Below are 11,934 nucleotides of genomic sequence, written 5' to 3'. Positions count from 1 at the left end.
ACAAAATTACATGTTCGAAATGCGTACTTTCAATACGCCGTATAACTGATACTAGACTTCAATTTTCTTTTACTGGCAGTGTTTATTCCACATCCTTTAAATAGTTTAATAGAATTTCGGACTCGTTGAGAAACGCACATTTAAATAACACAATATATATGTTTCAAATATATAATATATATGATTTATTTAAGATATTAAATTATGTAAGTTTGTAAGAAAGAACAATATAAACATGACGAAAAATTTATCGCAATAATGTAGACAATGACATAAGAATAATAAGTAATAATAATTAATAATTATGACAAATTAATAATGATTTAATAATGACGATGACAGTGATAATGATAATAATGATAATGTGATGATAATAATGATAATAAAATAATAATACTTATAACAGGTAACAATGCAGTCCTCTAGTTTTGCATAAAAAATTTTTTTATAACAATTTGGTTAATCTAGATGACTGCTTAAAAGTTGTCAGAGTATAAGTTCATAAATAATTTCATCAGTCACAGAATGGCAACTTGGACTCATTCCTGTCGTGGATTTAATACGATTTGGCACATAATAGTAAGCGCATAGACGCTACATTCTTTTCGTAATTTTCCAGATGAAATCAATAAGATGCCATTCTTAATTGCATATTTACATACATATTTATAAACACGCTTGTATAGCAAGAATGGCGAAGATAACTTAAGACAGTTGTCATTTCCTTCAATAATTAGAAGGATAATTAGGAGGCATTTTTCTTATAAATATATTCAACAATTAGAGCGCGCAATTATATCCGAAAATAAGTGTCGTGATGTGAGAAATGTAACGAGATGATTTATCAAAGTTAACTGTAGTTTTCCTCATGTTCCATACATTTCAAAAACGAAAAGAGATTCAGCTGACAGGCGATAAACAAGTATATCATGTAGCATTCGCATTTGGTATACATCCGTGTTTCGTCTTATTTTATATTAATTCGTGTCTTGAAAGAACGAACGACACTAAGGATCGCGGTGTGTGGTGGATTGAGGAGAATAAGACTGGGTCAGTTGGTGTTCTGTTTGTTAGAGCGAAGGCGAGCCAAGCCTGAACGTTCGCCCTCTTCTTCGTCGGACGTGCAAGGTACTACGCCACGTGACGATGTAGCCTGCATTAACTCTTGATCCGGGCCATTCCGATGCTCATACAATAAAATATTTAACGTTTCCTCGTATATCCGAGCCTCGGGGAATTCAACCTGAAAAAAGAAAAGCATTTTTAATTATCAAATATAATTTCAAAATCATATAAATTTTAAATCATAATTTAAAATTATTTGATCATGTCATTACCTTTGTATGTTTTTTATCGGTTGTATAAACAATCGAATGACAGCAGACTTCTGCTACTTTACGACCATGTCCATAAAATGTCCAACAACAGATCTCGCTTGAGCCAATAACGTCTTTGATGAATAACACTCTGCCACTGAATCTAAGCGACATTTTGTCGAATAGTTCTATGTTTTTTAATAGATTGTCATCTGATGTACTGTAAAAATTAAATTTATTAGTCCATTCTTATTCTTTAATAATCTTAATTTATGACAATAATACAGCTCTAATTACATACATTGTGATATTTCATTTATTTATCATTTTTTTCATGCATTTAAAATATTATCTATTAAAATTTAGCCAATATAAGCACATAGATTAATCGTGTGCAAAAATATATTAATAGACAATATTACAATATAGATGTTTCGACCCTTAATTTGGATCACCTTCAATATAGTATTAATAAATATTTCGCTAATAAATATTTCGCTTACAATAAAAACAGGTTATTGGAACGAATATCAAATCAGAGAACATTGTGAGACTAATATAAAGTTAACAGTAGAAATGAAAATAAAAAGTTAACAGTAGAAATGAAAATAAAAAGTTAACAATAGAATGTCTTCAGTATTGGACAGAATATTTTGAATCATGATTTGAATCCAAAGTTAAAATTGATAATTTCACAATGAATTTTCAGATAAAACTAAAACAAAATGAATACAATATACAAGAGGTTGTGAGCTACTATTTTAAGATATTAGTTTATGATACACTTAAATTATAGTTGCGTTCAGAGAACGCATTATCAGTGCATTCTTTTGTACCATTCTACTCTTATTTTATGTATAATGAAATGACTGATAAAAATAGAATGACGTTAATAGTGTGCTCTCTGAATGCAACATATAACTTTCTTTTAGCAGACACAGTCAACGAATGTTATTCTATTCTAATATTTAATGAATAACAATGAAGAATACTTCAATGATGAATACTTATGAATACTGTGCTAAAAAGAAAGTAGCCCAAGAGATACAATATTTTTATCAATCTCTCTTGTTATGCTTTAAATTGCTTGTATATTAACCCTAATCTATAATGTATTTTTTGCTTCCTGTATCTTGCTTTTTACTTCTTGCCTTCTCTTCCTTCGTAACTGGTTTTTTAGCAACAATTTTTTGTTTCTTTGGAAGTTTGTTAACTTTTACTCCGATGACAGAAAATGAGAAAACAGAGTAAGAAGCAAAAGGATAAGAGATACAAAATGACAAAAAGCAAGAAAACAAAGAGCATTAAGTTTTAATGAAAACGCTTAGATTGTAAATATTCATAAAAAATAAGAAAGGAATTTGAAATATCATAATATAAAAATATCTCTTGGATGACAGAAAACAAAGAAATAGAATAAGAAACAAGAGATAAGAAGAAATAAAAAGTAAAACAAGAAACAAAGAGTACATAGTAGATAAGGTTTTAATGCCATTATAAAATACTTGGATTTCAATTTATAAAAGATAAAGAAATAATAAAACATCAATATTTACAATTATAAAGTAACATTTAACATTACCTTGTATAGGAATATTTATTGTTATGCCTATTAATGAGCAGCTTGACCACAGGCTTAGTAGTATTGCTTATGAGTAATTGTTCTTCTTTTTGAGAGGTTATAAGAGGGACTCTGCAGATTGGCTCTGCTTCACGTTCTTTTCGTAGAAGCGCCTGTTCGCAGGACTCTGCTAGCTCGCTGATACAGTAATATTTTGCCTCTGCGAGCAATTCAGCCATCTCCTTCGTATTTTCTGGCAGCGGAACCGAGCCGTCTCGCAAAAAGTTCAAGATAGTTCCGAAATGTTTGCCACACCGATCAATCAATATCCAACCTATGGAGAGAGGTCGTGGTCAGTGGAAGATATAAACAAAATAACAAAAGATGAAATGTTCAAAATACTTAGGAAACAACGCAAGAAGTCCACACAATCCCTTCTTTTCAAATCAAACAAATTCGTGCTCCCACACACTCCAATCACATTAAAATGATGAATCTTGATTAGGATCGCAGGACCGATCGATATTCAAGGTTCATCAATTTCAAGTCAACATTCGTCGGAAATTGCATGTCTTACGTTGTAAAAAGAAGCATCTCACCTTCGGAGTCGGTGAGCACTTCCATGCGACCGCTGAACATTGCTCGCAGCATAGTATCATGCTTCTGCAAGGTACCTATGGTAGTGTAATGAAGCGAGCCTCCGATGTTCAATTTGACATATTCCGACGGGTATTTAATTTCCGTCTTGTGCTCGCCCGACATAACGAAAAACTAGTGAAACCAAATCCTGGCGAAGCCAAGGCGAGTACTAATACACTAGCACTACTAACGTGACGGCTGCGGAATGGAGCGGGGATGGGAGCAAGCGATATCGATTCTCTCGATGTCAGATTGAACGTTGAACGTATGCGAATACTGCGAATCCGCGACAGATACGTATTTGCGTCGAAGCGACGTGAACGACGCACTCGTGTTGCTGTCGAGTCGTTCGCTTCACACCCGTTGACGTCGGGAAAGCGAGAAATCCGCGCGAGATACTAATACATCTTCATTTCGCTCCATTTTTGGCTTATTTATCATCAATTACGGCGAACTTCACAATGGCGAACAAACGCTACGCGCTGAACATAGCAACGAATCGACTTGATGTGCAAAAGTATCGAGAATATCGTGAGATATCAAGGCATGACAAGTGCGGCCTTCGCCGACCAATCAGCATCGCCCGCGCGTTCCTGGAATCACTGGGATGCGTTCTAAAACTTGATTCTATCAACTCCGAGTATCTTTTATCTTTATTTAATATTCGGTAACCAATAAGAATAAAATAATACTCGAATTGACAGAGTTGAATTTTGGAACGCAACTCTGGAAGGAGGAGATCACGTGATGTCGTTTCGCAAAACTCGAAAAGATGGCCGACTTGTTGGCGAGATACGGCATTTACATCGATGACTTGAGCAAAATACGCGTTTTAGAGCCGGAAGCGGCGAATCAAACGAATAAGTTGAAGGAGGAGTGTCAGAGCTTCGTGTCCAGTAAGTTGTGTTGCGTTCGCGAGTGACGTCACAACGAAGTGACGCAATGAATTTACTTGATTGACCGATTGTCACGATACTCACCCTTCGCATAATTATATATCGTCACCGTTTTATGGTTTCTGCACAAGAAAGTACACCTACACCTTTTGGCATGTTCGAGAATACTACCTGAGTGCCTACGAATATCATTTTATCCGTTGAACAACAAGAATAAAATGATATTCTCAAGTATAATAGTTTTCGAAAGCCTTCGGTAGTTGGGACGACTTTGAACTTTCGTTAACTTTTGTCTATTTCTAGTAATTAACTTTAATCTCGGTTTGACTTATCTTTTATCTTTTTGTAGTTCTAAGAATTAGAGTAAGATAAAAAAAATCAAAGAAAACAAGCGTCATGTTGTATTGGCTAATGTTAATTTTGCACATTGATGGAACTGGGACTTAAAACTGGAAAGATATAAAAAGTAACTTAAACCAAGATTAAAATTAATCTAAATTAACAGAAATGAATATTAGTATCAATTACAATTAATTAATATTATTTATATTATCGATCAAAATGAAAATTTGTAAAAGAAATATAACTTGACAGATGTATTTGGAATTATACGAGAAATTAAATGTAAATGAAATTATGATACAAAATAAACGATTTATCAAAGTTTGATATCAAAGTTTGATAGTTTGAAGTTTCTCTTTAATTTGAGCTCCGTTTAAAAAGTTGCACTCCGATGCTTTATTGTTGATCACATTTAATTATTAATATTGCTTCAAAAGTATAAACAATTGTCGCAATGAATGAGAATTTTTACGTTGCAGAGATTACTGAATTTGAAAAGAATTCCGACGAATTCATTAGGATATTGGACAATTTAGCAAAGGAAGTAGAGAAAGAGAAAATGAAGACGATTGGCGCGCGGAATCTGCTGCGTTCCGTTGCGAAGCAAAGAGAAGCCCAGAAACAACAAATGGAGGTTCTTAAATAATTACGTATCAAAAATACCTAATATTTACCAATGTGTATTCATCGTTTAAATGATAGACAGTTGCAAGATTTATGCTATCTTTGGCCGGTATTCGTAATCGGTTCTATTTTTGGCCATAATGAGTATTTATGATTAAATTTGACTATCTTGAACATTTCATCAAAATCGAATTAATTAATTCGGCGATTAATTTACCGAATAATATTTGCATTTATTAATTTCGATAGAACAATTAATTTTTTATTGTTTGACATACGAAAAGAAAGATTAGATTAATAAAGAGTTATGTATATAGTTGGAAAATTTATTATAAATTTATTCTGGTTAAGTTAAATTGCTAGTTAATTGAATTAATTATAATCAAAATTAACTTATGATTGGACCATTAATATCGCTGTGCCAATAATCGATTATCGCCTATTCTCATTATAGGCATTGATTTTGGAAAAGTCTGTGGAACTGGAACGGCTAAGAGTACAATACGATTCTTATAAAAAGATCGAAATGGAACAACTAGAAACTATCGAGCATTTATCAGTGAATTAATGTAATATAATTATAGCTTCCGACTGTATCTTTATTCTTGATTGAATTTTCTTCATTTTTTTGCCAATAAATAATACAATAATTTTTAAAAGCATCAATATTTATTGCAAATCAATGTTTTTCAAAGAATTATAAAAATAGTTTTGAAAAACTTACTCTGATTAACTTAATCGACAACTCGTCATATTATATCTGTTATGGATAGAATTATTTATTTTATTTTGTTGATTTGAAAAAGATCATATTTTATAATTTACAGTTTTTTATTTAGAAAAAATTCTATCACATAAGTTATAAACATCACTGCCAAAATTATTAATTTCTTCTTCATCAATATCACTGTCAATGTCGTCATCTTCTATAAGAGCTAATGATTTTATTTTTATTAATAAATCTTCTTTTTTCGGAATTGTTTCATCTTCATTCCTATCCTTATTGTCAGTTTCATCAGTATTCAAAGAAGTATTAGGTTTGCTATTATTTTCCTTACTTTTTACTAAAAATAAAGTAGAACAAAGGCTTCTTATTATATGAAAACATATATTCATTATGTGCATAATAAATATATAAATAAAATTCTCTTTAACAATACGAACACAAAATACATACTCGATTGTCGATTCATATAACGTAACAATGTTCTTCGTTTTCGTTCTGATAATGTTTTTAGAATTGCTTTAAATTCGGCATCTAATTTAATTTGTTCTTCCTTACTGCATGTTCCTTCTACGACTTCTGTCTTCTGTCCACATTTTGAACATACTCCTTGTTGTTTGGCGCAAAGCAAGCAGATATTATGATAAGAATGTTTCACAGTTTTTTGTTCACATTTAATACATTTCATTGGAGCTTTAAGCACTTTATATTTTTTGTATTTGATCTTCCACTCTATTATTTTTTTGCAACGTTCGCATACATTGGTAACTTCGGTACTATTAATTTGTTTTATTTTTTGAGATTTGTCATATAGATTATTTTTAAACGATTTTTGATTTTGATATTTTTGAGGCCTCGAACGATTAGCATTTCCTCTTTGACAACTCATGTTTTCTATTATATATTTTAATATTATCAAAATTTAAAAATAATACAAGAAAGGATTCTTTAAATTTTCAATCAATTATTGCAAATTTTATGACCTGAAAACAAAAGAAAATATAAGTTTTTTATAGTATTTTATTAATGTTTATTATTAGCTTCATTGTTAAATTTATACTCAATGCAATGTGATGTTATTTCCAACTTCAGTTTAATTGTGTTTCAAGTTTCACAAATCAAAACGATGCAATATATAAAACTGAAAAATGTATTTGTAAATCTACATATAAATATTATTATGTATGACCCTTTTTATACCGTTAAATCTGTCAGTATGCGTATCAAATTGATTAAATATTGATATTCTCTCTTTCACCGATCTGTTTCACAACAGATTTGGTTAGGTGACACGACATCTTTATTGTTTTACGAGAGGTAAATCTCTACTATCGATATCATTCGTACACTATCGCCAGTATATCCATTTATGGTTTGGAACTACGTGGCTACATCCATTTTCTGATCTATCGATAAAATCATAACATAGAGAATCACGGACGATTTTTAACGATAACAAGAAAAAGATCGACATGATCTCTTAGGTTTCTATCTGTCGCAGTGCTCAATCATGTGCTAAATTTCTTAAAAAAATATACATATTGCTTATAAAGTTTCGTAACAATATTCTTAAAATCAAGTTATTAATATTAATAACTTTATTTAGTTCTATTTATTAAATATTAAATGCATTATAATATAAATAATCATTATGCTCATTCGAGTTTGCAAGATTAATGCAATATATAATTTTGTTCATTTTCCGATACTGCGTATATACAAAAAAAACCTAATGTCATTTTCCATTTCATATACAAGTAAGCGTAATGATTATTATCATAATTTGACACTTAACAATAAAATATTGTAAAACTCAGTGAAGTTGTACTGCTATATTATTTTAATTTAAAATTTCGCTATAGAACTTTAAGTAATAAGTATATTTCTATATTTGCTCAATATTTAAATAATACGCAATTTATAATTTATAATTTATGCTTTCTCTTTTCCTTTTTCTAAAAAATTGTAATTGAAATAGAAATTTGTAAATTTTCTCAATTCGTCATCTGTTACGAATAACAACTATTGATTAGTAAATTTTTAATTTGATAAACGTACAAGCATATAATTTTTCATTAATTTATAATTTCGATTTTCGCATTTTTTAAAAATTGATTATTTTTATAAGTTCGATTTTTTTTTCATACAATTTCTTTGATAGCCGTCATCTATTTATTCTAATTGGTTTTTAATTTTCAAAAAGAATATAATTTCTAACGCTTTTATGTTTGAAGTTCTACAATAATGTGAACTATATGTTAAATACGCGCTAGTATCATAAAAGCACATTCTGAATACATACAGGCTTTTCTATCTTCGCGAAACGCACAGTGCCGAATTCCAAAAAAAAATGATATTTTCTTGCGCGTTGCGTTTAATTATATACTCCAACCGAAAGCTAGCGCGATCCAATGAGCGCTCGAATTCGCGTCTATAACGCTCATTGGCTGGCATGCGAGTGATGGGGATCGAAGTTTGATGCCTATAAATAGCGCGTAACTCGCAGCAGAACGTTTTTGTGATTCGGCCGGGGAGAGAGTTACGTCCTGTCAAATTGCGTTGGAATATTTTGCAGTTCGCACTGTTCGCAACTTGATTTCGAATCAATTATTTATAACTTATAACTTATTTCCTCCTAGAAGCATCCTAATCTTTGCAGAGAATCTCTATCACTCCTATCAGAAAAACGATGAGAAATGGCTTGAAGGACTACTGGAATTATTTACCAATGAGGTAATCAATAATTAATAAATATTGTTAAATTATTAACATTTTTACACGCGACGCGAGAAATACATTAAGAACCTATCGTTTTTATAAGCTCTTAAAGAGTTTTAAAATGTCTTATGCGTTGTAAAAATATTAATATCTCTATGTTACTCATGCAAAGTTGTAGGCGACAGTTTAATACGATAGGACGTGTAATTAACTTTGCATTTATTTTGGATAACATTTTAAATATCGCGTAATATAGATTCTAGTACTACTAGTACATTCATGATTATTCAGTTGAAAGTATTTTTCTCATTTAATTGAAACTCAAGACGCGTCATGCCGTCGAATCTCGCGTCGTTTTTTCCGCATGAAGTTGGTCGAGTATAGAAAATGACGTTTCCCTATTTCGATCGCATTCACATTTCATTCGCGGAATGCAGTGGATAGGAGATGACACGTCGGAACGAATAGCTTTCAAACGAGTGGCAGCGCCATCAAATATGGTAATTAGAACCTAAAACTTATATTTAATCATTTAATCATTTATAAAACTTATATTTAATCATTTATCGATATTTAACTACTGCGTAACTATAGATTCAATATTTGTATACTAATGATCCGTTCTTGAATGCGTATTTCGTAAAACTTGTTCGGCCGAAAGTGTATCACCGCGAATAATTATAAAAAACAAACAATGTTAACTTTCATGATTTGTAAAGGTATCTTTTTACGTTTGACGCTCTCATGTAAAGGCTTCTTAACAGTCTAGCATCTATGGAGTTCGTGCCTTGTCAGTCTTATATTATGGTCGTGATATGTTTAACTGTGTCCGATCATGGCATCTATAATATAACGTGATTAGCATGTTAACTTTCAATGACGTCGCACTGACTAGTGACTGATGGCACTATCAAACAAAGAAAAATCTAAAATTCGTAGAATGACATAATTTAATGTAATTACTTGTAAATATATAAAATGGATTTAATAAAATGGCAAAAATTTTACTCTGTTGTAGATACCGGCATTCAACGTTTAATTAATTCTCATGACGTGATTTGCATATTGTTCGATGCAACGTTCCATATTAAATAACGAGAATGGCAGTTATTATTGGTGAGTTATTTTAGTTTTAATAACCATTTTCTGTTTGTTGAAAAATAATTTTTTGAGTACAAGAATAAAAATAAAAGCAGAGATTCAGTGATATCAAACAGCGTGATTGAAATGATAATGTCAACTTGCATGTTTATATTGTAGATTCTGTGATATATCTGTGTTTTGTGGCGATTCTTTGGGGAGTAACCAATCCATTTATAAAGAAAGGTGCGCAAGGTTTAGAGGATATCAGGGCCAAGTCAGTTTATGGACAATTTTTTAAGGAGCAGTTATTTCTCATTACTAATCTGAAGGTAATCTTGTATCTTTACATACATTTTACCAAATTAATCTGGAGACATGGTATTTATAGATACTCTCATTGTTATACTCTCAGTTATAGATTAGAAGAGCTCAGCAAACAAGCTGATGTTATTTCTCAATATTTTGAAAATCAGAGATTTTCATGGAATTTTATTATTGAGATTTAGGAAAATTTTATGAATTTTACTTTTAAATTTAAATTTTATCTTTTTTTTTAAAAACATTAGTTCTTGATAATTTTTTCTTGATAGAGAGTGCAAAATGTTGAAAATCAATTAGCAATAACTATGATATATACATTCGTTATTTATATACATTTTTGTGTTTCACAAGTTTTTATCAAAAAGAAATCAAGATGACAGTAGAAGACTCTGCAGAATTGAGTAACTCACTTATTTATATGTCTTATAAGTTTCGTGGCTCTAATTGTAGAAAATAATAGATACAGTCAAAAGTGTATTTATTGTGAAAAACTGTCTTCTACTATTTTCAATGTATATTTTGTTTGTATTGCTTGTACTCTAATTTCATTCCTTTATCAAGTTGCATTAAAAAAACTCTAATATTATCTTGAATTTTAAACAAAAATAGTTGAAAAATCCAGAAATACTCAAGAAATTTTTTTTTTACGTTTTCAGTAAATATCCTTGCTAGGTGTAATAGTATTTGCTAGGAGTAATACTATTTGTAATTCATTTTATTTCTTTTTTATTTCAGTACATCGTGCCGTTTCTCCTTAATCAATGCGGTTCGGTACTGTATTTCTTGACTCTGCAGAATAGCGACCTATCTCTGGCTGTGCCAGTTTCAAATTCTCTTACCTTCGTATTTACTGCGATTACAGGCTGGTTCCTGGGCGAGGAAAAAGTGCATAGAAGTGAGTATACGGGAACTTCTTCATTGTTAGAGAATGCTTTGAATTGTTAATTGCTTTATGATTTGCTTTACTTTTTAGATACTTATCTGGGAATGATACTTGTGTTGTGCGGAACCATGTTATGTTGTTGGGACAAATTGAATAAAACTGTGGAATTATGATTTGTACATTTAAGACGATCATTAAGCACGCATCGTTATCCTTCTTTTTCCTGTTCATCCATACTACCTGCCGATTAATCCACATCCTATGTAATGTGAGTAAATGATTAACACAATGATTAATACAATGAATTGAAATTCTTCTAATAAAGCAAAATCACAATATCTACTTGATTTTGCTTCTTGATATTATAAAGATATGATATTATATTTTAACATTATCATTAACATTATCATTAATATATTTTATTATTAATGATATGCTAGTTTACATTCATCATTGCATTTATTAATCTTACAAGATACTTGATTTCGCGTTTAACGCATCTTATAAAGAGGAGCAATGTCTGTGTTAATAGATAATAGGTTTTATTCTTAATTCCGTACAATATCGTCAATATATATTCATGATATTTACATGCATATCGTTTAATGATCCATATGTACACATACACACGTAGATAGCACCGGGTAGGAATGAAATAGTAATTATGGTGCAAGATGACTATGTCACCGTATTTAATTTGTTTCTTTATCCACGCAAAAGCGTATCACAGTACAACAGATAATGTCTAGCGTCGCGCGTTTTATTTCTCTACACTGTTATAAAAAAATGATGAAAAGCGTCTCTCGACTTGCGTCTGTCGAACGTAG

At 30.8% G+C, this 11,934-nt stretch overlaps 4 protein-coding genes across 6 annotated transcripts; 2 read left to right on the top strand and 2 right to left on the bottom strand.

Annotated features, from left to right (window-relative positions):
• Positions 1-501: 501 nt before the first annotated feature.
• Positions 502-4,096, bottom strand: LOC108689367 (BTB/POZ domain-containing adapter for CUL3-mediated RhoA degradation protein 3). The gene is made up of 4 exons (XM_018196106.1): positions 3,477-4,096; positions 2,899-3,211; positions 1,338-1,536; positions 502-1,243 (listed from the first exon to the last, which is right to left on the bottom strand). The coding sequence occupies exons 1-4, from the start codon at positions 3,637-3,639 to the stop codon at positions 1,052-1,054; spliced, it is 867 nt and encodes a 288-aa protein (XP_018051595.1). The 5' UTR covers positions 3,640-4,096; the 3' UTR covers positions 502-1,051.
• Positions 4,097-4,287: 191 nt separating this feature from the next.
• On the top strand, positions 4,288-6,035 carry LOC108688797 (intraflagellar transport protein 20 homolog). Its single transcript, XM_018195217.1, has 3 exons — positions 4,288-4,412; positions 5,234-5,388; positions 5,833-6,035. The coding sequence occupies exons 1-3, from the start codon at positions 4,289-4,291 to the stop codon at positions 5,944-5,946; spliced, it is 393 nt and encodes a 130-aa protein (XP_018050706.1). The 5' UTR covers position 4,288; the 3' UTR covers positions 5,947-6,035.
• Positions 6,036-6,141: 106 nt separating this feature from the next.
• LOC108688773 (uncharacterized protein C9orf85 homolog) lies at positions 6,142-7,064 on the bottom strand. The gene is made up of 2 exons (XM_018195175.1): positions 6,556-7,064; positions 6,142-6,442 (listed from the first exon to the last, which is right to left on the bottom strand). The coding sequence occupies exons 1-2, from the start codon at positions 6,989-6,991 to the stop codon at positions 6,210-6,212; spliced, it is 669 nt and encodes a 222-aa protein (XP_018050664.1). The 5' UTR covers positions 6,992-7,064; the 3' UTR covers positions 6,142-6,209.
• A 1,556-nt stretch (positions 7,065-8,620) lies between these two features.
• LOC108688779 (transmembrane protein 234 homolog) lies at positions 8,621-11,288 on the top strand. Of its 3 annotated transcripts, none has more exons than XM_018195198.1 (5): positions 8,621-8,835; positions 9,839-9,936; positions 10,081-10,232; positions 10,960-11,119; positions 11,198-11,288. In XM_018195198.1, exons 2-5 carry the CDS (start codon positions 9,921-9,923, stop codon positions 11,278-11,280), a joined length of 411 nt encoding a protein of 136 aa, XP_018050687.1. In that variant the 5' UTR covers positions 8,621-8,835; positions 9,839-9,920; the 3' UTR covers positions 11,281-11,288. The 3 variants fall into 3 exon arrangements, with proteins under 3 accessions (XP_018050687.1, XP_018050695.1, XP_018050677.1); XM_018195206.1 differs by lacking the exon at positions 8,621-8,835 and adding an exon at positions 9,300-9,320; XM_018195188.1 differs by lacking the exon at positions 8,621-8,835 and adding an exon at positions 9,602-9,775.
• Positions 11,289-11,934: the final 646 nt, after the last annotated feature.

Source organism: Atta colombica, unplaced genomic scaffold (genome assembly GCF_001594045.1).
Source record: "Atta colombica isolate Treedump-2 unplaced genomic scaffold, Acol1.0 scaffold105, whole genome shotgun sequence".
Taxonomy (NCBI): domain Eukaryota; kingdom Metazoa; phylum Arthropoda; class Insecta; order Hymenoptera; family Formicidae; genus Atta; species Atta colombica.
The sequence above is the reverse complement of the archived record's forward strand: the minus strand, read 5'-3'. Positions and strand labels throughout refer to the sequence as shown.